Source organism: Rhodofomes roseus, assembly GCF_022264815.1.
Source record: "Rhodofomes roseus strain CIRM-BRFM 1785 chromosome Unknown C8Q71scaffold_24, whole genome shotgun sequence".
In the NCBI taxonomy this organism is placed as follows: Eukaryota; Fungi; Basidiomycota; class Agaricomycetes; order Polyporales; family Fomitopsidaceae; genus Rhodofomes; species Rhodofomes roseus.
This window is the reverse complement of record NW_025952980.1, coordinates 475874-501210: the sequence shown is the minus strand read 5'-3', so window position 1 is coordinate 501210 and position 25337 is coordinate 475874. Positions and strand designations below refer to the sequence as shown.

General features: G+C 54.9%; 5 protein-coding genes across 5 annotated transcripts; 2 read left to right on the top strand and 3 right to left on the bottom strand.

Moving 5' to 3' along the window:
- The first annotated feature begins 315 nt into the window (after positions 1-315).
- Positions 316-2398, top strand: C8Q71DRAFT_287510 (uncharacterized protein). Its single transcript, XM_047917554.1, has 4 exons — positions 316-1238; positions 1291-1350; positions 1405-1621; positions 1673-2398. Exons 1-4 carry the CDS (start codon positions 751-753, stop codon positions 2258-2260), a joined length of 1353 nt encoding a protein of 450 aa, XP_047774948.1. The 5' UTR covers positions 316-750; the 3' UTR covers positions 2261-2398.
- Positions 2399-3102: 704 nt separating this feature from the next.
- C8Q71DRAFT_287493 (uncharacterized protein) lies at positions 3103-5683 on the bottom strand. Its single transcript, XM_047917553.1, has 4 exons — positions 5550-5683; positions 5057-5490; positions 3667-4999; positions 3103-3611 (listed from the first exon to the last, which is right to left on the bottom strand). The coding sequence occupies exons 2-4, from the start codon at positions 5282-5284 to the stop codon at positions 3229-3231; spliced, it is 1944 nt and encodes a 647-aa protein (XP_047774947.1). The 5' UTR covers positions 5285-5490; positions 5550-5683; the 3' UTR covers positions 3103-3228.
- Positions 5684-15109: 9426 nt separating this feature from the next.
- C8Q71DRAFT_726696 (uncharacterized protein) lies at positions 15110-15972 on the bottom strand (the record flags this gene model as incomplete). The annotated part of the gene is made up of 3 exons (XM_047921791.1): positions 15110-15199; positions 15250-15509; positions 15714-15972. The coding sequence occupies 3 exons, from the start codon at positions 15970-15972 to the stop codon at positions 15110-15112; spliced, it is 609 nt and encodes a 202-aa protein (XP_047774946.1).
- Positions 15973-20280: 4308 nt separating this feature from the next.
- C8Q71DRAFT_714946 (uncharacterized protein) lies at positions 20281-21153 on the bottom strand (the record flags this gene model as incomplete). Its single annotated transcript, XM_047921010.1, has 2 exons — positions 20281-20871; positions 20929-21153. Coding segments are annotated over 2 exons (816 nt in total), but the record flags the coding sequence as incomplete, so codon positions are not given.
- Positions 21154-22874: 1721 nt separating this feature from the next.
- C8Q71DRAFT_861518 (uncharacterized protein) lies at positions 22875-24192 on the top strand (the record flags this gene model as incomplete). The annotated part of the gene is made up of 6 exons (XM_047927917.1): positions 22875-23011; positions 23061-23318; positions 23368-23483; positions 23531-23667; positions 23722-24040; positions 24095-24192. The coding sequence occupies 6 exons, from the start codon at positions 22875-22877 to the stop codon at positions 24190-24192; spliced, it is 1065 nt and encodes a 354-aa protein (XP_047774944.1).
- Between the last annotated feature and the right edge of the window lie 1145 nt (positions 24193-25337).

Sequence of the window (25337 nt, the reverse complement as noted above, 5' to 3'; positions counted from 1 at the left end):
CCATTGCGGCTGTGTCAGGACTGGTCGTTGCGGGCGGATTTGTCGTGGCTGTACTTACATGCCATTTCAACATACGCCCCTGGTTCCACTGACGACGAGCTTCCATTTTAACGAGTAAAAAAATCAGAGGTGGATAATTAGCCTGTTTAACCGCATCCAGATGGAGGAGGAGGAGGGTGGTCGCTCGAAGCGGGGCGAGAAGGCTTTGACGCCCACGATGGCGCACCGGTCCAAATTTGGCAATACGCGGATGCTTCCATGCTTCACGTCAGGAGTCGCGCTCATACTTAAAGGACGTTGTCGCGTCGCAAAGGCTCTGCCTTCGTTCCCCTCTTACCTCCATCTCTCCTCGACGGTACGCCGCCGGGCATTGTATGCTTCAAAATGGACAACGAGAACGGTGAGCACCGTCGAACACGTGACCGCGGTGCATTGACGGCTTCCCGGGACCCGCCTCCTCCTCAGCATCGACGCGTACGCATTCTTCACTGCCTCCTCGGCGGCCTGCTGAGTGGAGGCGAACGCCATGTCAAGAAGTCATCACAGCTGCGGTGTGGGCGTTCGACATACTTGTATTGGGGGCTGACGTCACGCGCTTCAGTGCACTCCACGATGTGGTCGTGGTTCTTATAGGCGGGGTCAGGCCCCACACGGCCCAACCCAAGTCCTGCTCTTGCTCTTTCTCGCTCGTTCCCGTTCCTGTTCACGACCCGCAACGACCAATCGACGCTATACCCCGCAATATTCGCCATGGCCGACCGTCCGGGCTCGCAGACGTCCACAACGCCCACCGCCGTCGACGATCGCAGGCACAACCATGCTCCCGACCACCAGGACTCACGAAATAGCTCAGAGAAGCAGTCGTCGTCTGTCAAGAAGGAGCGGCCGACCGTCGCCATTCAGCAGCCAAACTCAAACGACGCGGCAAGCGCCGTCCTCTTTTACGACGAGCCACCTCCGCTCAACTATACTGTCAAAACCGGTGGCCGCGAGCGTGCCATAATCATCTGGTTCACTCTGCTCTTCGCCGAGTCATGTATCCTTCCCCTCATCCTCTTCTACTCGCTGTCTTGGGGCGCACATCTGAGCACCACCAAGAACCTCGCGATCATCACGAGCCTGATCGGCACCGTGTCCGGCTACAAGTTCGCACAGCGGATGTGGTTCCTGTGGTTCACGCGCGACCACGTTAGTCGGAGACCGATTGGTGCGGGGCGATGGGGCGTCGACTTCTTCCAGTGCGTAACATAACCTACCCGGGTCTGTAGATTGTCTAAACTATGATTGCAGATTTATTCTCAGCCTTGCCATGGCTGCGTTCTTCATTCCACTAATCATTGGATCCTCTGTGTACGTTACCCTCTGCATCTTCGTTCAATATCCTTGATTCACCTTTGCGTGCAGAACGCCTGGTAGTCCGCGGATCACCGCGATGGCTCTGCCATGCGTAATGCTTGTCCTGACGCTACCGCTACTCATTACCGGCCTCTTCCCCTACCGAGTCCGCGTACCTTGGCGCGTTTCCTCTTTCCCCCCGCGCCAGCCTCTTCCGCCGTTAGGCTACTGCTACGTCGAAGATATCGTCGCAGTCGACGGAGGTGGTTGCACACAGTTCCGACAGGTAAGTCGTCGCATCTCATTACTATCACCTCATTCTGACCGATCTCGCTAGGCGTGGCGAACGCGTTACGAGGAGTCACAAGTGATCCGGCACCTCATCCACCAGCTCTCCGTCTGGTGGGGCGCCTCCGGCCTCATCGTCGCCGCCGGGCTGCTCGCAGCCTGCTGGGCGGCAAGCGTCGACACGGGCTACGGGCTCGGCTACGGCGTCCCGTGGCTCTGGGCGCTCCTCATGGCGATGGTCACCGTCGTGCGGGTGCACAACGAGCTCCTCCGGGAGCGCCGCGAGTGGGTCGAGCGCGTGAAGGAGGTGCACCGCGCGCGGAGACTGCGCATTCGCGAGGGCAAGTACGACCCGCCTGCGCTGCCGACGACGATGGACGAGGGCGTGCGGCATGATTTGGACGCGCGCCGGACGATGGGGTGGCAGGACTCGGAGGCGGGGGATCGGACGGCGAGCGATGGGCATTGGTGGGTGCGTAGCCAGAGCAGTCGGGCGAGGCGCGGCGTGGTGAGCTCGCCGACGAGGGAGATGAGCGAGGGTAGCGAGAGCCCGTCGAGGCCGGAGCCAGCGGTCACTAGGAGTCGGAGGAGTGGAAGTCCGGTGAGCACGTCGGTAGTGGAGGACAGCCCTGTGTAGAGAGTTCCGGTTCTTCGCGTGTACTGTGCTGTAGGGGAGGCGTGACCTTGTATACGTCGACCATCACTGGGTGATTATTGTATGTACGATTAATGGATCTGGATTGTAATGACTTATGAGATACGCCGCGCTGGACATCGTCTCAATCTTGCTCGCCTACAATGTGCGGATGATTCTCGCGAAGATAAGAGCTACCGGTCTACAGTAGCCTGTACTCAGGAACAGCGTTTGGAATGCCTCTCATGACACACGGAGAATGGAAATTCCAAATATTACAGCGAACCCTGGTATACCCTCTGATCTGAATACGACGACGAATATATACGGGAACGGAAAGGTCTAGCCGTGGTGAAGCCGTATCCAAGGGAACACTTCATGCACTTCCTTCTGCGCCACGGGAACCATTGGTAGAAGATGGCTCGTCGGTCCTTGCGAACATGTGGGACTCAGGTCCTAAGCACTCTGTACCAGCCGAACGTGTCAGCTCCTGGGACGATTTGTCTGTGACATAATGAGGCACTTGCCTTTGAAGTGCTGAAGCTTTGTGACATGGGGAGGTAGAACGTTGTTATGGGGGTCGAACCTTAGTTTTGCTAAGTCTAGTGCACTTTGCGCTAGTGCGCACGCGCTCTGGAAGTCTTGGAGGGAAACCGCGGAAGGTGTCGGATGTGAGCGCAGGTCGTGCATAGCAGTCGCAGCGACCATGGCCAGTTGCATACGAATGTCCAAGACTGACCAGTCATCGCTGGCATTATTATGTGCGTGAAGCTCCTGAATACAGGGAGAGATGATGTCAGCCACGACCTGTGGCTGGTCTAGCTTTCCTGTGTCACGAGCGTGGCGTATACATCCACCGATCCAGTTGACTGCGCATTGAGGTAGCAGCTGATGCCATGTGTCCAACACCGTCTTTCCCCCCCGCAACTGGTGTAAGAGCTCGAGTGAGACGCGAACGACAAGAGTAACAGCTATGAATGATCTGAGATCCGTAACGTGAAAGTCGATAGGTTGGGCTTACTCTCCATTGGAACAAGCATGCCTTGAGCTGACAGCCGACTGGCGACTTCCAACCCGAAACCTACTTCCGGACGTTCCTTGATAATCCGCGCCATTATGTGTGTTTGGTGAGGGCAGAGTGCCTTGTCACATAATCCAAGAAAGCGATCTTCCAAATCTAGAACCCATGGAGTCCAGCAACCGTTGAAGAAATTGACGAACACGCCCAACAGGGTTTCTATGATCGCGGACACCATGGAATCCCTGTATGCCTCGGTATGCGGGTCGACTTGGGCTTCTAGATATCTGGACAGTTCGGCGAACAAGACGTCCCATACCATCTTGTCGTGCTCAACTGTACGCTCAACATTAGGAACAGCGTAAAGATTGAGGCGTTTGCAGGGACTCACAGGTCCTGACAGGTAGTACATCTAGCCACTCACGAAATGGAATCATCGTCGCCTGCGTAGCTGCATCGGTCGATGTCGATATTGTGCGAGTACACCAGTAGATGATAGACATCATCTCCGATATCTTCGCATCCAGTTTGGCGTTTGCATCGCGCTGATTCGGATCCGAAGGTATCGACGCCGTGTCGTGCTCCGGATATGAATGCTCGCGAGCTGTCAGTGTCGTCTTGAGCACACTGGCGGCGACCCCGGCTATAGCATGCAACGAGTCCTCGCTGGCCGAGTCCGCGAGGAACTCGAAGACCGCCAAGGATGGTGAGGCCGAGCCGTTGATCCTGGGGCCTGTGCGAACTCGAACCATGTTTGGTCTATTCTGCAAGAAGTTGTCGAAGATCGCCTGCTCCCCGTGCGCGGTCATGATGCCCTCCTTGAGCACGAGATCCCCGGTGGTGTTCGCACGCCAGATTTGTTGTTCTCTGTCTGCCCAGCTCTGCGCTCGACAAGACCGTGCTTGGATGGCCGCCATCCATGCGTCGGGAAGTCGTCGCAAGGGGCGGAGTGCTTTCCGGCACGTGTCGGCACATTTGTACAGCGAAGGTAGAATTCGCGAGGGTATCCCGGTCCCATGTGATGATCGACGAGGACGTGGAAGGGAATCGGTTTCGTATGCTCCAGGAAGCGCATCATCCCCTGGAGCAGAACGTGTGCCATCGGTATCCGCGTCAGGCTGTGCGTTCGAATGATCGAATATGTGTGAGACGATAGTGCATAGCCACCACGACACTGGCGACTTGTAAGGACAGTCGAGTTCCACGAGTGGAACAAGGGTGCTCCCCGCGGTGAAGAGTAGTAATATTGAGACGGGGATGATTATCAGATATGCGATTGCTTTGTTCAACTTCCACAGGAAGAGCACGACTCCGGTGAGGAAAAAGGTCGCCGCGATCTGGAGCAGTAGTGGAAGGATCCCGACGATTTCAGGCACATGCCAACGGGCCAATCCGCGGGAACGTAGATGCCAGATGTGTAGACGGAGGCGAGTGTCGCCAATGTCCGAGTCGGAGGGAACGTAATGAGCCAACCATTGCTTGACACTGATCGCCAGCGACGCGGATGCGATACTGAAAACGAGGGCCAGAAACCAGAGCGCGTTGATTGCAACCGTAAATGCATCCGGAGCTGTGTCAGAGTCGGGGGTAGAATACGTCGAAGTGACGTTTGTCTGGTGAGAGGCCGTGATAACAACGATCTGAGGCTGCGTGTTAGTATTCGTTTGTAGTGTCGGGTAGTACTGAACGACGAAAGCGGTCAGGATCGCTGAGAAAAGACCAGCCTATATGATATGAATGGTGTGAGTGTGCTCAAGTATAAACTAGAGCCAACGACGCACGAAAACGAGTAGATTGTCTATTTCGTCGTCCCATTTCTTTACTCGACCTGTTTCGTCGCTCCACGCGTCTTGGGCGCACTTGGCCCATGCTTGATCAGGGCTTATGTACTTTGCAGACGGTTCCGGCCCCTTGTCGCCCTGGTTGCCTTCCATTGGAGGTGACGATCCTGATCCGGTCTGCGATGCGGCGGGGTCTTGCCCATCCCTATCGCTGTCCGATGATGCCATTTTTTGGGAATACGTCAGATTATTCGATTGTTCTGGTTGAGCTCGATCGAGTATCCTGATATGAGAATGTCTCTGTAACCCGCAAAGCGTTCCCTGTTATACCAGGACATATTAGTTTGTGAGCCCTTTGCATATATCGGTTGAAGATGACACAACGCAGTAGGAACCCAGAGACAGTGTTCAGATTTCGCGGGTAATTACGACGCCTGAATCACATTGTAGTCAGCATTTCGATACGCGTTTGAAGAGCATATCGATTACTCACCGTATTCTAGGTAGAGCTGCCCTAGTGCAATGGGAAGGCGTCGACAAGGCCTGCGTGAGCACTATGTATTTAAACGGTGAGTTGGGTCCATAGCACTCCTGGCGCATGTTCGCGTAGGGACTGAAAGCCACGCCCGGGCAACGAAGTACGCAAGGTTTCCCTTTCACGTCACTCTTCAACAGTTCATGGGTTCATGTGATGCGTGGCGAGGTCACTGTGAATAAATGCCGAGGGGTGTAGTAATGCCAAAGCTCGTTGTAACGAGCACCGTATCCTCGTGCCTCGTGTCATCGCATTGCACACAATGTACATCCAACGACATACTCTAGCGCAGCGATCAGTCGACAGAGGTGAGCATGAATAAGTGAGACGGGTAGTATAGGCCGCCAGACGTTGAGCTGTGCGTTTGAAGGTGTGTAATTGATGAGCTATAGAGGGCCGGTCATTGAGACTCTAGACACACGGACCTGCCACGCACTGTAACGGATTTTGCCGTGGACCGCTGCCTCATGTTCTCCCGTGAGTAGCATACGCGCCGAACATAGGTCGGGATTGCCACACACGCCAATGAGCCGCCGAATTAGGGCCAGGAAGGAGCTACAAGCTATGTACAATAGAACGGACGGCACGTGTATGCGTGCTGTCCAAGTTCTGTCACGATCGCAAGGATCACTTGCGTGGAACAACGGTTTGGCAGCCAATTCGCATCGAAGCCATGGGCCCGGGATCCGGAGACCTCGCCAACAAGGCGTGATATCAGTCGCACTTTGGACATTTCCGCAATGATGATCATTCCGCAGGACAGAGCACAGAGTGACCGCTCAATCCAGGAAGTTCGCCGTCCTACTGGCGGATCAATAATATGGCAAAGACGTCCCTGAGAGCGCGTCTGAATCAGCAACGAGGATGTCCAAAGATAGATTTCACCGCGGCTCCGCTGTTGGACGCTCCAGCGACTAGGTCTGCCTTCTCTGTCACAGAACACGTTGAGAACGCTTCTGTAAGTATAGGGTTCAGCTGAAGGTTTCTTTGCACATTGAACCTTACCTGAACGATATGCCGCACAAAGAGTGCGCATTCACATTTCAAGTCCGTAGTGGGAGGTGTCAGTGCTGTTATATTCGAGACAGTGATTCTACGTGCAGGCGGCAAAGCACGATGTTTTGGTCCTGTAGGTGCGAGTGAGTGGTCCTGTTTTCTGACGCTGCCGACGTTTAGACATGCACCACAGACAACGATGAATACATACATAGCAGTGGACATGAACATGCCAGGGCGAGCGTGGCCAAGGTGAGCATGAGCTCACGTGTCCAGGTAGCGCACTCGGCGGGCGAACACTGCGGTGTAGTGAGTGTACATTGGGCTGATGATGCATGCGTTGGCCCTCTGCCCGAGGTCAATGTCATGACCCATCTGCGTCCTATGCTCGACAGTGCGCCCGTTTCTCATTGAACCCCACAACCGTACAGCACTGATTATTGCGCCTCTGTCGATCAGCAAATGTAGTGGTATGTACGAGAAACGAACGTCAATGTCGTCTGCAAGCCAAAAACGGAGGATGATCAGAGCTCACTACTCTGAGAGATACGTCCGCTGACTGCAATGTACGCTCATTAATATCCATACACCGCACCGCACATGCCATGCATCCGGTGTATGCTGCGAGCTTCATTTTCACCAACACGTCGGAGGTATTGGCATCCAAGACGGGGTCACTCCTATTGTACGGGACACACACATATCGGTTGAGCAATGCGCTGGCTTTAGAGATAGACTCACCCCCGGCGTTGGGATTCTTCGTGTCGTTATCGTATGGTTGGAGTCACGTCCTGTCGCCAACAGCGTCCTCCATACGTGAAGCATCCCAGTTGCATACTTTTGGCGTGACCCGCTAGTTACGACCATGGAAACAGTGATGCCTTCGCGCGCGACTTCTGTCCTGTCGCGCTCTAGTGACATACTTCATTAGATGCTCTCTCCTTAGGCTGAAAGGCCCTAGTTACGCACCTTTCGCTTGCAATATTGCCGCAGAATTGCATCAGCAAGGCCGCATATTGACGGTCCCAACGTCAGGGCGCTGAGACGGTATGTTCGACGACCGCCTGCACGTTACTGTGATCCAACTGAGTGGCTGTGATCCGATCAGACTACGTGCCACGTACTAAGTATCCTCGAGTTCTGCATGTAACGAGCCGAGGCGATCGATACGAGCTGCGGTTGCACAAACCGGGAAGAATGAGCGAGAACGGGCAAGACAATACGCGGTGCGGACGAGTTGCTGGCGTTGGAGAGGCGACGAGGAGGAGCGAAGAGGAGGCGCCAGTACCACGGTACGGTTACGTAAGCACGTGTAGACCTGCCCGTCGTGATCAAAGCAGGATACTTCAACATACTTGGTTCGAGCGACCACCTGGCTCTCCTCCTCCTCACTCGCGGCCATGACAATGCGCTGTCAGTGACTCTAGCGGCGTAAGTTACTAAGTATATTCCAACGCAAGTGCAGTCACAGATCAACCCCCAACGACACTTGAGGCCAACTTCAGGCGGCGCCCACTGGTCTTGAAACAGTCGCGATGGTTTGGTAGAACGCACGACGACTACGCACGCACGACACTGGTACGCTTAAGACTGATGAATCTGGCCCTGGCAGTCAGTCACTCGCAGTCGAGACCAAAACTCGCAGAACAACCTCAAAGTCCGCTCTCGATGCTACACAAAACCCACTCGGACTCGCGACATCGGAGTCCGACAGCTATGCTAGGCTACTCCGTCAGGAAGTACAGTATGATCATCACGTCGGTTACCCTGCCTGCAGTGACCCCGTCAATGCTCATTTCTCTGCTGTCATCCATCACAGAACTGGTTGTCACTCCTGTCCGGCGTACTGCCTCTGTATGTCTGACGCTGGGCACGCTCATGCAAGAATTCTAGTCAGCCCTCCCGCCCGCCGCTAAAGGGAACGCAGCTTTGGACACGGCCGATATATATAGCCTTCCAGGCATCCAGCACATGATGCTCTGGCTTCGTTCAATCGCTTCGCCCCGGAGGAAGCGCTCCTCAACTCGCTCAGTGTCTGTGAAGCCGTATATCGCGGAGCGTGATGGAGAGAAGTCGGCCGATGTAGATCTCGAGGGAGGCGTGGCGGCGTACCAGGTGCGTGCTGCTGTGATCTCGTCTATTATTTTTTTTTTTTTTGAATCCCTTTATTGTCCGCGAGGGCCGAGCCCTATGTAGACAAAGCTCTAGCGTACGTAGTGAATGCGGGTCCGTGCTATCATAATCAATCTTAGCATGTGCTCGTCGCCGAGGCTAGAGCGAGTGTATGTACAGTAAGGGAGAGATGAGTAGGGATGTGGGACGCGTGTAGACGACAGTGTGGCGTCGAGTGTGATAATCAGAGCGATGTTTGGGGTGTGGTCACGTACAACGGAAGGGGGACTCCCGCCCGGGAGACGACATACGTTCGATACGGCTGTCGGGCTGGACGAGCGGTCGGGCTCAGAGCGAGGCATGAGCACGGTGCACGGGGCTGTTTATACTGGCAACCTGCCGCCCTCAGGTGCGGCCCCGGCAACACGATACCCTTCCCGGCTCCTACAGTGACCGTCGCAGGCACCTTGTGCTTTCTCTCTGGCATGTCGGTAGAGTCGGATGTATAGTATGGTAGGTCAGGTAGAGTAATGCAGTAACAGGTGAACGAAATAGAGAGGGGAGCCTGAGGGAGGCTATGTCGGTCGGTCGTCGAGACCGAGGTTGCCGTAGGTGGCCGCGAAGCGGCCCGTCGCGTGGATGTACCGGAATAGGTGTCGGATGGCTCGCGGATGGGTAAGGAGCGACTGGATGGAGTTCGTGGCGGGTCCGAGGGTGAATGCAAGCTGCGCGCGTTGCTCGTCGTACGCCGGGCACTCCAGTAGGTAGTGATGAACTGTTTCCTTGGTCAGGTGACACGAGGGGCATAGGGGGGAGTCCGCTCTGGCGATTCTGTGGAGGTGGGCCTGCAGGGGGACGTGTTCAGTACGCAACTGGATAAGAAGGCTAGAGTGTCTTCGTGGGAGAGAGTGCATCAGCTTCACGTAGCGTTTAGAAGGGAGATCCGGGTCTATGCGATCCATCTTCGCGGAGCGCGGCGAACGTTTCCACTCATCCCTCGCTGCGCACGTGAACGTCTCGTTCAGAGTCTGTCGTACCTTCGAGAGGCTGGCCGGGAGCGTCTCTGCTAGGCATTTAGGGAGGAGGGCAGCGGAGCTGCCCTCGCCTCGCGCCGCCTTCTTTGCTTCCTGGTCAGCTCTCTCGTTGCCCTCTATGTCGCGGTGGCCCGGGACCCAGCATAGGCTGAATTTGATCCCGGGGTGGCGTCGCAAGACCGCGTTGATCTCGCGGAGGAGCCAGTCGATGAGGTAATGCGCTGGGTGCGGCTTGCGGTTCTGTACTGCGAGTAAGCACGGCATGTTGTCTGCTGCGCACGAGGCAGCTCGCGCGCTGAGTTCCTGGATGAGTAAATGGGCTGCTAGGATGAGACCTACAATCTCGGCCTCGTAAACTGTGTGACGGGTCGACGAGCCGAGGTGGTGCCGTAGCACCACAGGCTCCCTGGCGCCCGGTCTGTAGAGGACCGCAGAGGCACCTATACCATTGTCTATGTCTGATCCGTCAGTGTAGACGCGATACCCTGGCTTGCGAGCCCAGGTCCTCTCGCTGATTGCCGCATCGTCCTTGCTGTCTGCGATGTGGACTGGGAATGGCGGCGTCCATCCGGGGGGGAGTCGGACCGCTTCAATCTTCTCGACATCGTGCGGGAGGAGACGGTAGGCCGCCAAGACCTCGTGGAGCGGACTCTTCCTGTGTTGGACAGGCGTGGAGGCGTGCTGAACGTGCCAGTGCAGGGGGTGTGTCGTGGGGAGGGCACAGAGGCGAGTAGCCTCCCTAGCGATGAATCTGTCGACAAGGAGGTGGAAGGGGGGGAGGTTCAGGTGAGCTTCTAGGATGTCTGTCGCGGTCGTCTTCATTGCTCCCGTGATGAGGATGCATGCCTGCCTGTGAATGCGGGCGAGCTTCTTGATCTTGCCCACAGACCCGTAGGTCTGTTTGCGGCCTTCAATCTCGCGTTGTGGCGTGATCCAGACACTTGCGGCATAAAGCATAGCCGGTAAGAGCATCTGTTTATACAGTGTGAGTACGTTACGTGCCACCAAACCGTTCTTGGGTCGTGCTAGTCGGCTGAATTGCTGCAGCCAGGTTGTTCCTTTGCGGAGCGCATATTCCGTGTGTTGCTTGAAGGTGAGTTTGTTGTCGACGTTCACACCTAGAAACTTCACGACATCAGTGGGCGTAACCTTTCCATCTCGTAGTTCGAGTTCTGGGCCCATGTCTGCACCCTTGAGTCGGGGGTCTGCGTGGAGGAGAGCGAGTTTGTTCAGCGCGAACTTGGAGTTGCGCGTGCGCGACCACTCCTTTGCGCCGCCTCGCCGTTCCATGTAGTTACGTAGCTTGCCGTTTGTTTCGCCGAGGTTCTTGCCAACCGCGAGGACACCGACGTCATCGATGAATCCGAGGGCGGAGACGTTCTGGGTGTTATCAGCACATTCTAGGAGAACGAGGTTGTAGATCTTGTACAGTAGGACGGATAGGGGGCATCCTTGGTCAATACCACTGAAGATCTCGAAGAGGTGAGATACAAAGTCATCGAAGCTTAGGCGGGTCTTTCGACCCTGTAGCTTTCTGCGCAGCCAGTCGACGATTACCTCTGGGATGCCAAGCTTTCGCATCTCGCTGAATAGGCGCTCTGGGATGGCGCTGGGGAAGGCGGCTTCGACATCGAGGAAGAGGATTGAGACCACCTTCTTTGTTCGCCACGCATCGTACACCGTCTTCGTGAGAAGGTGCAGGGAATCTGTCGTGGTACGTCCCACTCGGCCACCAAAGTGATCTCGTCTATTAGAAAAGCATGTTGACGGTATGACATTCGGCTCCTCCTCAAGTCGGAAGAGGACTGTGGTGCTTATCTGGATGTGCCCAAGGCTATAGCGACCACCGATGGACGTCGCTCAGCAACCGCAGGCACCGCTGGTTTCCGCAGAACCTCTGAATCAACGGCCACGCTCCCCTGGTTGCTTGCCGCCCAGTGACTGAGTTCTCTGGATGAGACAAGCCGGATCGTGTGATGCCTCGTGTCTCACCTTTTGTACGCCACCAGCTCGCTGCTACTCAACTTGTGCCAGTTTGTCATGGATAATAACAATGACTCTTAGGATGGAGTATCGGCACCGGTCATTCGAACGCGCGATGTGTGCGCATACAGCGGACAAGCGTCCGTCCGAGGTGCGTCTCTTCTCCTCTGCAGGCGTCGAAGCTGCCTATATGCGTTGTCCGAGGCTCCGGAACGCCCGCATACACCCGACTGCTGGGAGCTGCGTCTGAATCTTTTCAATCAATACGATGGGCTCTGCGCGCGACGATAGATTGCGTCTGGGATCCTGCCTCTACGTATGCATGAGCTTGCTCTCGCACTGAGAAATGGGGCGGTCCTCTTGGTACGCACGTCGGACGGGTCCCATAGTCGTACATATGTACGATGTCTGCGCTTCTGACCACTGAGCCAGACGTTCCTTACTGTGGCACTCCGCATCTGGGTATCTAGAAGACGCTCGGTGCATAAAACCTTTGCACAGCGGCCTCGCGTGTGGACCACCATCACGTACCGATGGATTTGGGCCGTGGTACTGTGCTATCGTTGTATGTGGATTGCTCGAACGAAGCACTGCCTCGTGGCGATGCGGAACCTCACGATTGCAGAGGGCTTCTCTCGTTCCTTGCTCACGTCGCTCATCCAGGTATTCCCGTCATCGACAAGGCATCTAGCACGTCACTACTTCTCATCCGTTCTCCATTATCATTGCTCGTCAAGTGCAGACCGACATTCCCGTCCTGCTAGCGGTCGATCGAAGGTCCGATGGCTCAGATGCTAGATGAACACGTTCCAGCTGACTCGTTGTAAGTACAGCCGTGAGAGTATGCATTACGACTGACCCGATTTCCTTGACTTCTAGTACCATTTCCGGCATACTCATCCGAGACATGTTGGCCAGATTCGCGGCGTTCAACATTCGCTATAGTCCACCTGTATACGCAAGGTGATCTCCATCTCTAGATATCAATATTCAATTCTGCTGATCATGCAACAGCGACGCAGTACCACGTCTTGCTCAGGAACTGATAGACTCCATCGCCAGTTTCCTATGGGACGAACCTGTACAACTCGCTCGATGCTGCCTGGTGTGCCGAGCATGGTACTGCGCATCAACGCGCTACCTTCGTTGGGATGCGATCCACGACGTGGCAGCTCTAGGCAAACTCGTAGTTATCCTCATGTCGACTCGCAACCGATGCTATGGACGAGCGATGGACTCTCTACGCATTCGAGACGACCCAGGAAGGCCATTCGCGCATACGTTTCCGGTGCGGGTGCCTGGTCGCCTGTTGTCGCAGCTGGAAAGCCTCAAATTCTTGCAATTGAACTGGACAAGGGCGCGGCCGCACATCTGTTTCTTTACCCACCTGTCCCAGTTCACGGCCATCACCCGCTTGTCGCTCGTCCGGTGCCAGTTCCGCCGCGCTGCAGAGATTTGGATGACAACTCGCGCTTTGCGCAATCTAGCGACACTCTACCTCAGGTCGATCACGGTTCACTCTCTACCTCGTGTTGAACAAGGAGTGAAAAGGGAGTGGCTAGTGTGAAGGCAACACTTAACAGACTACAAGACCAGTTAAGGACAGCAGTCAATGGAGGGCTTGCAAGGTCTCAAGAGACTGAGAGGGAAGACTCAGCAGGCGTAAGACAAGAGGAGAGACCGATACATTACAGGGGCATCCAGCCCAGTATATATACACATGAGAGAGTCATCACATGATCGTACAGTAAGCGTAAGTAAGCGTTATGTGTAAGCCTGTAGCAGGATGAGTAAGGCGTACACACGTCGTGTCATGATGATGCAATATAGTGCAATGAGCGAATACATCAGGATGATGCGATATGGCACTATAGATAGAACGTGCTGGAAGGCACTGGAAAGGACTGGACAGGCCTAGATCAATGATGTGATCAATGATGCCAAGTGATGTGATCAAGGAATGTGATGGAACATCAAGGAATGATCTGGAATATGATGGAACCATGTGGAATGTTCCATAAAGGTCTAGAACAAGTCATGTGCTACAGGTCTGGATCAAGTCCATCAAGAATGTACGTAATTATGTAGCAATGAAGAACATAAGTCCATAATGGGTAAGGATAAGTCCTATCCCGTGTGATAACACCTGAAATAGTCAAAGTTCAACACCTCGTGACGACACGGAGAAATACAACGTCCTTCCTCTAGTTAACCCGGAGCTCCACGAGATTGAACTACGGGGTTATGCGCCCTGCCAATGCCCCCTAGGGATGTGCGACGGGATGCACCTCTCTGCAAGTTTACTCGACGTACTACCCGCATACTCGACCGTGGTCACCATCTCCTTTCGATCTACCGGGTTTCTCTCTGACGATCAACTCGTCTCATTCATCCACGCGTTTCCCGCACTTCGACACTTACGTATAGAAAGCGATCTCCTGCCCGAAGAATTGTGCCCTCCGTTCCTCGCATCCGATGACGTTGCACTGTGGCTGGGTCCCGCTGTTCCTCACACTTGGGACAGCGTCCGCCTAACACGTGTGTCCTCAGCCTTCGCTTCTACGTTCCTCCGGATGTTTGCACGGCAGTGTTGCAAACTACACCAGATGGTCATTGTTACCTTGGACACGCCTTCCTCCGACGTCCTATCGACGATCAACCAACGCTTACGAGACTCTGGGCCAGCACTGGAAGAGCTAGAAATGGCCTACAATGTGGGTTCCGACGTTGCTACGCTTCTACATGTGAGTCTCGCGCGTTAATGCCACTGTCACTGGACACTAACTGGGCTCTTCTCGCACAGCCCATGTTGAACCATTTCCCTCCCCCTTTGACCCACAACACCAAGCTCATAACTCTGACAGTCGAGTTCGCGGCACACACGTCACCCAGCCTATCTTGGCTCTACAAAACCCTCTTGCTCCTGTTCGCTCAAATCAGTAGCGAGGATCTTCAAGCCGTCTACATTCAGTTCCGAGACTTTGAAGTCATAGACGATGACATCCAGACAAGCACAACGAATATCGCTTTATTCCATGCCGTACTTTCGAGTGCCGTGTTCGCTCAGATTCCCTATCTCGGGGTCACAATATCTTTTCGAGCCACCGTCAATCCAGATGCCCATTCATCGCGATCGACTGTACATCAGGAAAGCGTCACCGCATCTAACTTCCCCTAACCGGTCTAACCGTCCTAACTTGTGCCTAATTCACCTCACTGTCTAACAAAATTGGCCTCTGCGGCCGGCTACATACCTTCAGCAGAGCAGCCATCCGTGTATATTATACCAATACAAATTATACAACACAGCACAGTAACAAATCATTACAAACGGCATAGCGCTAGCATTGCGAGGCAAATACGTACTACCGCACAAGTTGTGTTGTGTTCCTGCTACAAAAACTTCTGTTGACGAGATCTAAAGGCTTGCCATACATGGGTCAGGACGGGCGCGCGGTCAATCGGGCGGGCGGACAACTGTGCCTACATACGCGAGTGAGTGTTTGGGTGGACAGGCGAGCAGTAGCGCTTACGACCGCTACGTCGTCCTGGGCTGCGGCGCGGGGAGGCTCGCGAGCGCGCTGGACCCGCCGCCGGGCGCGGGAGGCGCTCTGCTGGTGGGCGGAGGTGGAGGCAGCGCTGGAGGTGCACTGGATGCGTCGGCGGAGGGGGGGCGCGGGCGGTGCAGCCGATGGGCGCATTGGCGGGGGAGATAGTGGGGCGGCCGTCGGGCATGATGGTAGGGCTAGCGGGCCGTTAGAGGTGCCGCGCGAGAATGGGGTGCGAGAGGTGCCTGTAGCGGAGCGGGAGAGGGCAAACTACGCATCGGGGAAGCAGCGGCCGCGGGTCAGGGCATGCTGGACAGGGAACGACCTTTAAGTCGTTCCCGGGCGCATCCACGCGATTGACGCGATCAGTAGCGCGCACAGCGAACGTTGTGTTCGCCGAGACACGAGAGGGGGTGGGGGCGAGATAGGTGCGTTCGGCAAGGGCGTACCTTTGAGTAATAAGCCTCTGTGCTCGTTCTGCCTGTACACCCCGTGCCCTTCCTCCTCATTCCTCTTCGTGGTCTCCTCGCGTCCTCCATGCTGCGCGGTCCTTGCGTTCTGCGTGTCTCCTGCTTGCCCCGCATTCTTCATGTTCCGCGCGGCCTTGTTGCTCGGCACTGGACTTGCATACGCGTTATGCAAGACCTGGACCGCGCGGCGGGATGCGAGCCGAACCGCCAACGAGGACGGTTCCGTGGACTCGGCCATGGCTGTTGTTGATCTTGGAGTCACGGAGGCCTTCTGGACGGGCTTGAGGGGAACAGGTCGTTGCACAGCTCCTCGAAGCGAGCATGGATGAGCGGGATGTAGACCCCGACGATGTGAGCACCGAGAGCATGCATGGCTGCGAGGATTTTACTTACATCGTTGTTGAACGTTGAGACTAGGCTTGGAGACGGCGCTGTTGGCAATGCGTGTTGCGCAAACTCGCGCAAGGCCGCCGCGTGTCTGCCCTAAAGCGAATTGCAACTCCGCTTTGAGTCACACGGTGCGTGCGGCCTGCGTTGCTGGCACTTCTCCCTTCTTCTCCCTCACAACGACGGGCGACGTTCCACATCACCCTCGCACCCTGCATCGCGGCTTTACCGGCTCACTCGCTCAATATCTACGAGGTCGTCGAATGCGCCCAGGCCTACCTCTTCATCAACAGTGTCAGCCACAGCATCGTAGGCCGCAGCGCGAGCAACGTCAGCGCGTTCGGAATGTGATGTTCCTCACGGAGCACCAGTTGTCCCTTGCACTGAGATGGAAAGTGAACCGGATCACGACGTTAGGGGCAGAAGCCCCTCATGAGAGGGATGAGGTATGTGTTCTCTCAGTGCCCTCGAATGGCTCGGCTGCGATGATCATAACGATGTTGACTCAGGTCAACGCTTGGTCCGTACCGCGACCTGACTACGAACACAACGGTGGCAATCGAGGACAGGCCCACTTAGGTGCGTCACCTTCTCCTGAATCTTGACCTTTAGCTGACACGATGACAGCTGTACCGTACATCGCTGCTGGACACATTCCGCAACGCTATTCTTTGCACACTCGCAAAGATGAGCATGGTGAGCTTGAAGGAGCTCTACTGGCATGTCGTTGATACTGAGCTTCCTGTCTAAGATCCCAGGCTACACTGAGCTCGCACACCATCGTATCCTACGCTAGTGCGGTGAGTATTCACAGATTGTCCGAAGATAATTTGATTCTTACATAGGAAACAGCAGGGCCACGTCTTCGTGTACAATCAAGCGCGGCTGTGATTGAAGTACATGAACGAGTCGCTTGTGGGTCAACGTGGGTTCTCAAGCACAACAAGTGCGACGTGGGCAGTGGTGCTCTTTACGCAGCTCGCGAACATACTCTCGAGGCCCATTAGCACTATTAGCAGGGATCGTTACCGTACTTTGTGTTTGTATAGTTTGAAAGGAATATATTTCTGTTGCTTATACCTGATTGCTTGAGTGATTCAACCGAGCTCTGGGACGTCTACATGCACGCCTCTCAGCCTAATGGCCTAATGATCTCGCAGGTGTCTAATTGCTGTCTAATCTTAGAAATGGATCTACTTAACCCAGACACCCGGTCTGACGAGTCTAATCACCTAAATGCCTGGATTAGACGAGTTAGACGCGAAAGTCGCTTTCCTGATGCTAGCGCCAATCGACACATCGTCTACAATCTTAAAGTCATTCATGGGTCCTCTCTTCGATCCGTGGTTATCTCGCGGTGTCGTAAAGCTCGAACTCCCGGATGGATCGCACGTCTCAGGGCTACAAAATTGAAGCTCGCAGGCCCGTGCGATGAAGCAGGGCAGCTCGCATCTAATACCTATCGTCTTATTCTGTCCGATCTTACTAGGCCTGGCGAACGCGTTACGAGGAGTCACAAGTGATTCGGCACCGCATCCACCAGCTCTCCGTTTGGTGGGGCGCCTCCGGCTTCATCGTCGCCGCCAGCCTGCTGGCAACATGTTGAGCGGCAAACGTTGACACGGGCTACGGGCTCGGCTACGGGTCTCATGGCTCTGGGCGCTCCTCATGGCCATGGTCACCGTTGTGCGGGCGCACAGCGAGCTCCTCCGGGGTCGAGCGCGTCAAAGAGGTGCACGGCGCGCGGAGACTGCGTATTCGCGAGGGGACGACAATGGACAAGGGCGTGCGGCATGACCTGGACGCGCGCCGGACGATGGGGTGGCAGGAGGTGAGGGATCGGACGGCGAGCGAGGGCATTGGGTACGTAGCCAGAATAGGCGCGGTGTGGTGAGCTCGCCGACGAGGGATATAAGTGGGGGAGGGGAGTGTCCGTCGAAGCCGTCACTAGGGATCGGAGGAGTGCAAGTCCAGTGAGCACGTCGGTGGTGGAGAACAGCCCTGTGTAGGCGGTTCCGGTTCTTCGCGTGTACTGTGCTGTAGGCGAGGCGTGACTTAGTGTACCTCGACCATTACTTGATGATATTGTATGTACGATTGATGGATCTGGATTGGAATGACTTATGAGATACGCCGCGCTGGACATCGTCTCAATCTTGCTCGCCTACAATGTGCGGATGATTCTCGCGAAGGTAAGAGCTACCGGTCTACAGTAGCCTGTACTCAGGAACAGCGTTCGGAATGCCTCTCATGACGCACGGAGAATGGAAATTCCATATGTTACAGCGAACTCTGGTATACCTTCTGATCTAAATACGACGACGAATATATACGGGAACGGAAAGGTCTAGCCGTGGTGAAGCCGTATCCAAGGGAACACTTCATGCACTTCCTTCTGCGCCACGGGAACCATTGGTAGCAGATGGCTCGTCGGTCTTTGCGAACATGTGGGACTCAGGTCCTAAGCACTCTGTACCAGCTGAACATGTCAGCTCCTGGGACGATTTGTCTGTGACATAATGAGGCACTTGCCTTTGAAGTGCTGAAGCTTTGTGACATGGGGAGGTAGAACGTTGTTATGGGGGTCGAACCTTAGTTTTGCTAAGTCTAGTGCACTTTGCGCTAGTGCGCACGCGCTCTGGAAGTCTTGGAGGGAAACCGCGGAAGGTGTCGGATGTGAGCGCAGGTCGTGCATAGCAGTCGCAGCGACCATGGCCAGTTGCATACGAATGTCCAAGACTGACCAGTCATCGCTGGCATTATTATGTGCGTGAAGCTCCTGAATACAGGGAGAGATGATGTCAGCCACGACCTGTGGCTGGTCTAGCTTTCCTGTGTCACGAGCGTGGCGTATACATCCACCAATCCAGTTGACTGCGCATTGAGGTAGCAGATGATGCCATGTGTCCAACACCGTCTTTCCCCCCCGCAACTGGTGCAAGAGCTCGAGTGAGACGCGAACGACAAGAGTAACAGCTATAGATGATCTGAGATGGGCAACGTGGAAGTCAATAGGCTGAGCTTACTGTCCGTTGGAACAAGCATGCCTTGAGCTGACAGTCGACTGGCGAATTCCAACCTGGCAGCTACTTCTGGACGTTCCTTGACAATTTGCGCCATTATATGTGTTTGATGAGGGCAGAGTACCTTGTCGCATAATGCAAGGAAGCGATCTCGCAAGTCTAGAGCCCATGGAGTGAACTCCGGAAAACCATGTGAGAAAATGATGAGCACGTCCAACAGGGATTCTATTATTGCGGACACCATGGAATCCCTGTATGCCTCGGTGTGCGGGTCGACTTGGGCTTCTAGATATTTGGACAGTTCGGCCAACAAGATGTCCCATATCATCTTGTCACGCTTGCCTATATTCTCAACATTAGAAATAGTGTAAAGAATAATGCGTTCAAAGGGACTCACAGGTCCTGGCAGGTACATCTAGCCACTCACGAAATGGGGTGATCGCAGCCTGCGTAGCTGCATCGGTCGATGTCGATATTGTACGAGTACACCAGTAGACGAGAGACATCATCTCCGATATTTTCGCGTCCAGTTTGGCATTTGCATCGCACTGATCTATGGCTATCGACTCCGTGTCGTTCTCCGGATACAAATACTCGCGAGCTGCCAGTGTCGTCTTGAGCAGACTGGCGGCGACCCCGCCTATAGCACGCAACGAGTCCGCGCTGGCCGAGTCCGCGAGGAACTCGAAGACCGCCAAGGACGGCGCGGCCGCATGAGGCCCGCTGATACCGGGGCCTGTGCGAACTCGAACTATGTTCGGTCGATTCTGCAAAAAGTTGTGGAAGATCGCCTGCTCCTCGTCCGCGGTCATGGAGGCCGCCTTGAGGACGAGATCCCCGGTAGTGTTCGCACGCCAGATTTGTTGTTCTCTATCTGCCCAGCTCCGCGCGCGATGAGACTGTGCTTGGATGGTCATCATCCATGCGTCGGGAAGTTGTCGCAAACAGAGGATCACGTTCCAGCACATGCTGGCCCAGTCGCCAACCAAGCGTAGAAATCGGGAGGGCATGTTGTTCCACTGGGACAATCGAAGAGAACGTGAATGGGAATTGCTTTCGTATGCCTGAGGAAGTGCACCATCCCCTACGGGAGGTATGCCACCAGGATCGGCGTCAGGCTGAGCGTTCGAATGGTCGAAAATGTGTGACACGATAGTGCATAGCCACCACGACACTGGCGATTTGTAAGGACAGTCGAGTTCCACGAGCGGAACAAGGGTGCTCCCCGCGGTGAAGAACAGTAACGTTGAGACGGGGATGATTATCAGACATGCGATCGCTTTGTTCAACGTCCACAGGAAGAGCACGACTCCAATGAGGAAAAGAGTCGCCGATATCTGAAGCAGTAGTGGAAGGATCCCGACGATTTCAGGCACATGCCAACGGGCCAACCCGCGGGAACGCAGATGCCAGATGTGTAGACGGAGGCGAGTGTGACCTATGTCCGAGTCGGAAGGAACGTAATGGGCCAGCCATTGCTTGACACTGATTGCCAGCGACGCGGATGCGATACTGAGAACGAGGGCCAGAAACCAGAGCGCGTTGATTGCAACCGTAAATGCATCCGGAGCTGTATCCGAAGAGTCGGGGGTAGAATACGTCGTAGTGACGTTTGTCTGGTTGAAGGCCATGGTCACAACGATCTGAGGCTGCGTGTTTGCATCCGTTTGTAGCGTCGGGTAGTACTGAACGACGAAAGCAGTCAGGATCGCTGAGAAAAGACCAGCCTATATGATATGAATGGTGTGAGTGTGCTCAAGTATAAACTAGAGCCAACGACGCACGAAAACGAGTAGATTGTCTATTTCGTCGTCCCATTTCTTTACTCGACCTGTTTCGTCGCTCCACGCGTCTTGGGCGCACTTGGCCCATGCTTGATCAGGGCTTATGTACTTTGCAGACGGTTCCGGCCCCTTGTCGCCCTGCACCGGAAGCGATGGTCCTGATCCAGTCTGCGGTTCAAGTCCGGTGTCTCCTCGCCCATCATTAGGGCCGTCCGGCGATGCCATCTTCAATATTGAAAAGACGTCGGATGATTTGATTGTTCTGGTTGGTCTTGAGTATGCTGCAAGTCGTTTCCTGTCGTCTCAGGACATCTCAACTCATGGCCGGGCCATCAGTAAAAGTGGAAAAACACTGACGGGCGCCCATCAGCCGTTTCAGAAGGCCGTCAGCGGTGCTCCCTGAGAGGGCTTTAGCAGTCCAGCTCTCAGCACCTCGATTGTGGATGGTCCAACTCTGTCAGAGACATTTCGTTAGTGAGCCTCGGTGTGTCAGTGGATTCAGGCATTCAGGCTGGTTGTAACGAGATGCTTTGAAACAAGTAAAAATGATCTAAACAAGCTATGTACATTGCAATATTACTGTCGACACTACTAGTAACATGCGCAGATGCGCGAGCGAGCGGGTGTCCTGAGCGACGGCTTCGGCGGCCTCATGTCCACGCTTTTCACGGCCGCGCCGCTCTCCCTCTTTGCACAGAAAACAGCGTCATCGCCGTCACACTGCGACCGAGTCACGATACGGTTTGTCGTTCCACACGTACCGTCGTTCTCCCATTTGCGGCCTACATCGCTCGCCCCCGGACCCTCGCACTGAGTAGCCGCTGCCTTACGAGAATCCTCTGGATCATTTACCTCACGACTCTCCGGCAGCACCGCGCAACAGGGAAGTACGAGGCGCACACTCGTCGGACCTCCTGAACCATGACCCCTCTGCTCGATCTCCAGGTTTGCACCGCGTTTGAAATCGCTTGCAGCCGCTGTACGCGCAGCCTTGATTCTAGATGGTGAATCCGTGCGCGCAATTGACCAGTAATGCAACGCTGGCGTAACGACGAGGATGTCCAAAGATAATTTCGAACGCGGCTCCACTGTTCGACGCTCCAACGGCTAGGTTCGCCTTCTCTGTCATAAGAACATGCTGCGAACACTTCTGAGTAAGTATAGGGTTCAGCTAAAGGTCCCATTGCACATTGAACCTTACCTGGGCGGTAAGCCGCACGAGCAGTGCGCATTCATATTCGCCAAAAAATCGATCACGGAGACAATCATCGCGTGCAACGCGTTGCTGCGCAACGCACAACGTCACGCAACTCACAGTGTGGCTCACTCTCCTAGGCGATGTCCCTAGCGTAGTATATACACGACCAGATTAATGTAGACTCACCACTTCCGTGTCCGCATGCGTGGAGAACTGGGCAAGCGCCAGTATGTACAACTCCGGGGTCTGGGAAAGTCGGTCGTCGACAATCTGTTCTGCACTGGATGCATGGGAAAGCGTTCACGATGTTTGGGCACAGAATGAAGGAGCAATGGGTACGCACTTTGAGCGTATCTGGTTGTCGCCGAGGAAGAGTTGGAGATGATCTGGGTGACATCTGCTGTAACCTCGGGCGGAACGATCACCTCCATCTTGCTGCTCACTGTGCGCGCGTGCTGCTGCGACATTAGGGTTGTTCAGAGTAAGGCTGTCCGGGCAGCTATCCCGTCCAGATGTCCGAGGCTCGACGCCGGCAAACGCCGACAGCGAGCCTCAGCTGTGATCCTGATCGCTGTCGCAGGGCGCTCGCTGTCGGTGCGCACCGGCGGAGTTTGAACGGGTGGCGCGCGTGTGCCAGCGCGCCTCTGCGATCGTCCTGTACCTCTACGACCTCTCTGTTCTGGCTCGCTCTGGCAGCGTGCGAATGCCCCCGGCAACAGAGCGTGAACAGCTCCTCCAACGGCTCGCGATGGCGAAGACGAAGGGCACCTCAAAGCCGGGGAAGACCACTGCCTCGGCCGCCAAGGAGAATCCCCAGCCAGCAGCTCGGAAGGCGCGCGAGAAAGGGAGCCCGCCGGCGGGTCCCAAACGGAAAGTGGAGGTCGCGTGAGTAAAATCTCTTGCTTTCGTGTAGATGGTGCTTACAGAATTCAAGGTGGGCTGCGAAGAAGAACCATTACCTCACCGACGCGCTGCTCACCAGCATTGAAGACCGCCCTTCCATCAAGATGGCCCTTGGCTTCGCGAAGGGCGATGATGTCACCGGTGCTTCGAAAACCGGCGGCGGGGACTCTGTCGACACGCAGTATGAGCGGCTCGCCCGGGAACTGTTCTTGAACCAGTACCCTGCGCTCAACAAGACAGAAGCCCACGTTCCGAAGCTTGGAACGTCAGTGAAGAACCGGGTAGACAGGTATGTCAGTATTGATCCTTTGTACATGCTTAGGACTGACCCTTTGAAGCTTGAAGAAGATGTACCGTGGTCACCGCAAGGCTATCGGTGAGACAGGTGCAGGCCTCATCAGCGGTGACAAGGAGAATGAGATCATTCCGGGCTCTGAGCTGGACAACATGTGGCGTATGTCCGGTATCCTCTCATGTTCTATGTACTCACATGTTCTGTAGAACAAATTCAGACAAATTTCCCGTGGTACAAGCGGATGGACGTGCTCATGCGCAACCATCCGTCTGTCTGTCGGGACTCAGTGGCTAACAGCACAACGTCTGCCAACACGAGTGTGCTTGATTCCTCCTTGTCAAATGTGAGTAAATATGTGTTTCTTGTAAATCTGTTGTATCTGACTATGATTTGCAAGACTGGGACCCGTGGTCATCGTGAGCAGAGCGACGATGAGTCGTCATCGGATGACGAGGACGATTCCTCGTCATCTGACGATGATGAGCCAGCTCATATGCCTGTACGGCTTGCTTCCAAGGCACCTGCGCCCTCTATGTCTGCTCCACCTCAGTCTGCTCAGAAGCGTAAGATCAACGAGTTGTTCAGCCAAGTTTCAGAACTTGCTGCTGAGAACCGTGATCAACGCCAGAAGATGGCTGAGATGAAGGAGATGGAGAGGACCAAGCGCGATGTGAAGAAGGCCAAGCTCAAGGCTGATGCTGAGCTACTTCTTGACCGTGAGCGTCGTGAGCACGCGAGCAAAGAGGGCGAAGCTCAACGTCTCCATGCAGAGCGCATGTTAGAGCTTCAAATTCGTCTTGCAGAAACTCAGCGCAATGGTCCCCCTGCTGCTCAACCGCCGGCATGGTTTGATCCTTCACTCCAGTAAATTTTTATACTATAGTCCCCCTAATATCGCTTCCTTTAACTCCGCTCGCTTCAGCCTCCCTTCCAGTAGTTCTACCTCTTCTGCCTCCTCTGCCTCTACTTGAGCTGCATGCTCACGCCATTCCCTTCGCCAAGCCCGTTCCTTCCTGCGCTGCTTCTTTAGGTACTTTAGGCCATTACGATAGAATGTGTTTGTTGAAACATTGCGATCCTCATGCTCCATTGCGTAGGCATGCAGATGAATGCATGCAGTAATCCACAACGTGGCATATGCAAGTCCACGAGGACTGTCAACAGCAACACGGAGGCCCTTGAGAGAGCACCAGCGACCCTTTAGGAATCCAACACAGTGCTCAGACCGTACACGGACAGTTGACACGTGATAGTTGTACGTCTTGTTTTCAGGAATCAGCTTCTCGGGCCTAAGAAGTGTCAGAATAAATGCACAGTTAGCATGAGATTGACTTACTTCTTGTATGGTGACTGGCACCATTTCCGGAGTGGATACGCTGTGTCCGCCCAGACCCATTCATCATCCTGCAGCAGCATGTCATGCTCAGCTGCTACATGAGTGCTCTCCCAAGCCGCAGCATCGTTTTGACTGCCAGGGAGACCAACAGCGTAATCGATAATCCGCAGGTCTGGTGTGGACACAAGCTGCAGGCTAATAAGTGCCAGTTTCACTCAATGATAAAACAGACACATACTTGGACATTGAAAGAGTAGTTAGACTTCCGATCATAGAAGGCATTGCCAAAATGACCAGGGCGGCGGAATATTGGGACAAGCGTGCCATCCACCATAAGCCATCCATTCCGCCACTCCGCGCATGAATGAGCCTCAACCCACTCCTTTGCTGCTTGCTGTGCCCGAGACCCAGGCCACTGAACAGTCGCACTTCGGAATTCATCCGAGCAACATGCTTTCATGACACGTGCTGTGGCAAGGTGGACCATCCCGTAACTGACCCCAAACTGCAAAGCTACCTTCATCGTAGATGCAGCATTCCCGTAGTGGCCAAAACGGAAGAGGGCGATGAGAAGCTGCTGCTCAATTGGCAGCTGGGGATTATTTGAGTTATTATGAAAGACCTCGTGGTCACGGAGGATCGCAACAAGATCATTGAAACATGCTGGGGACATGCGT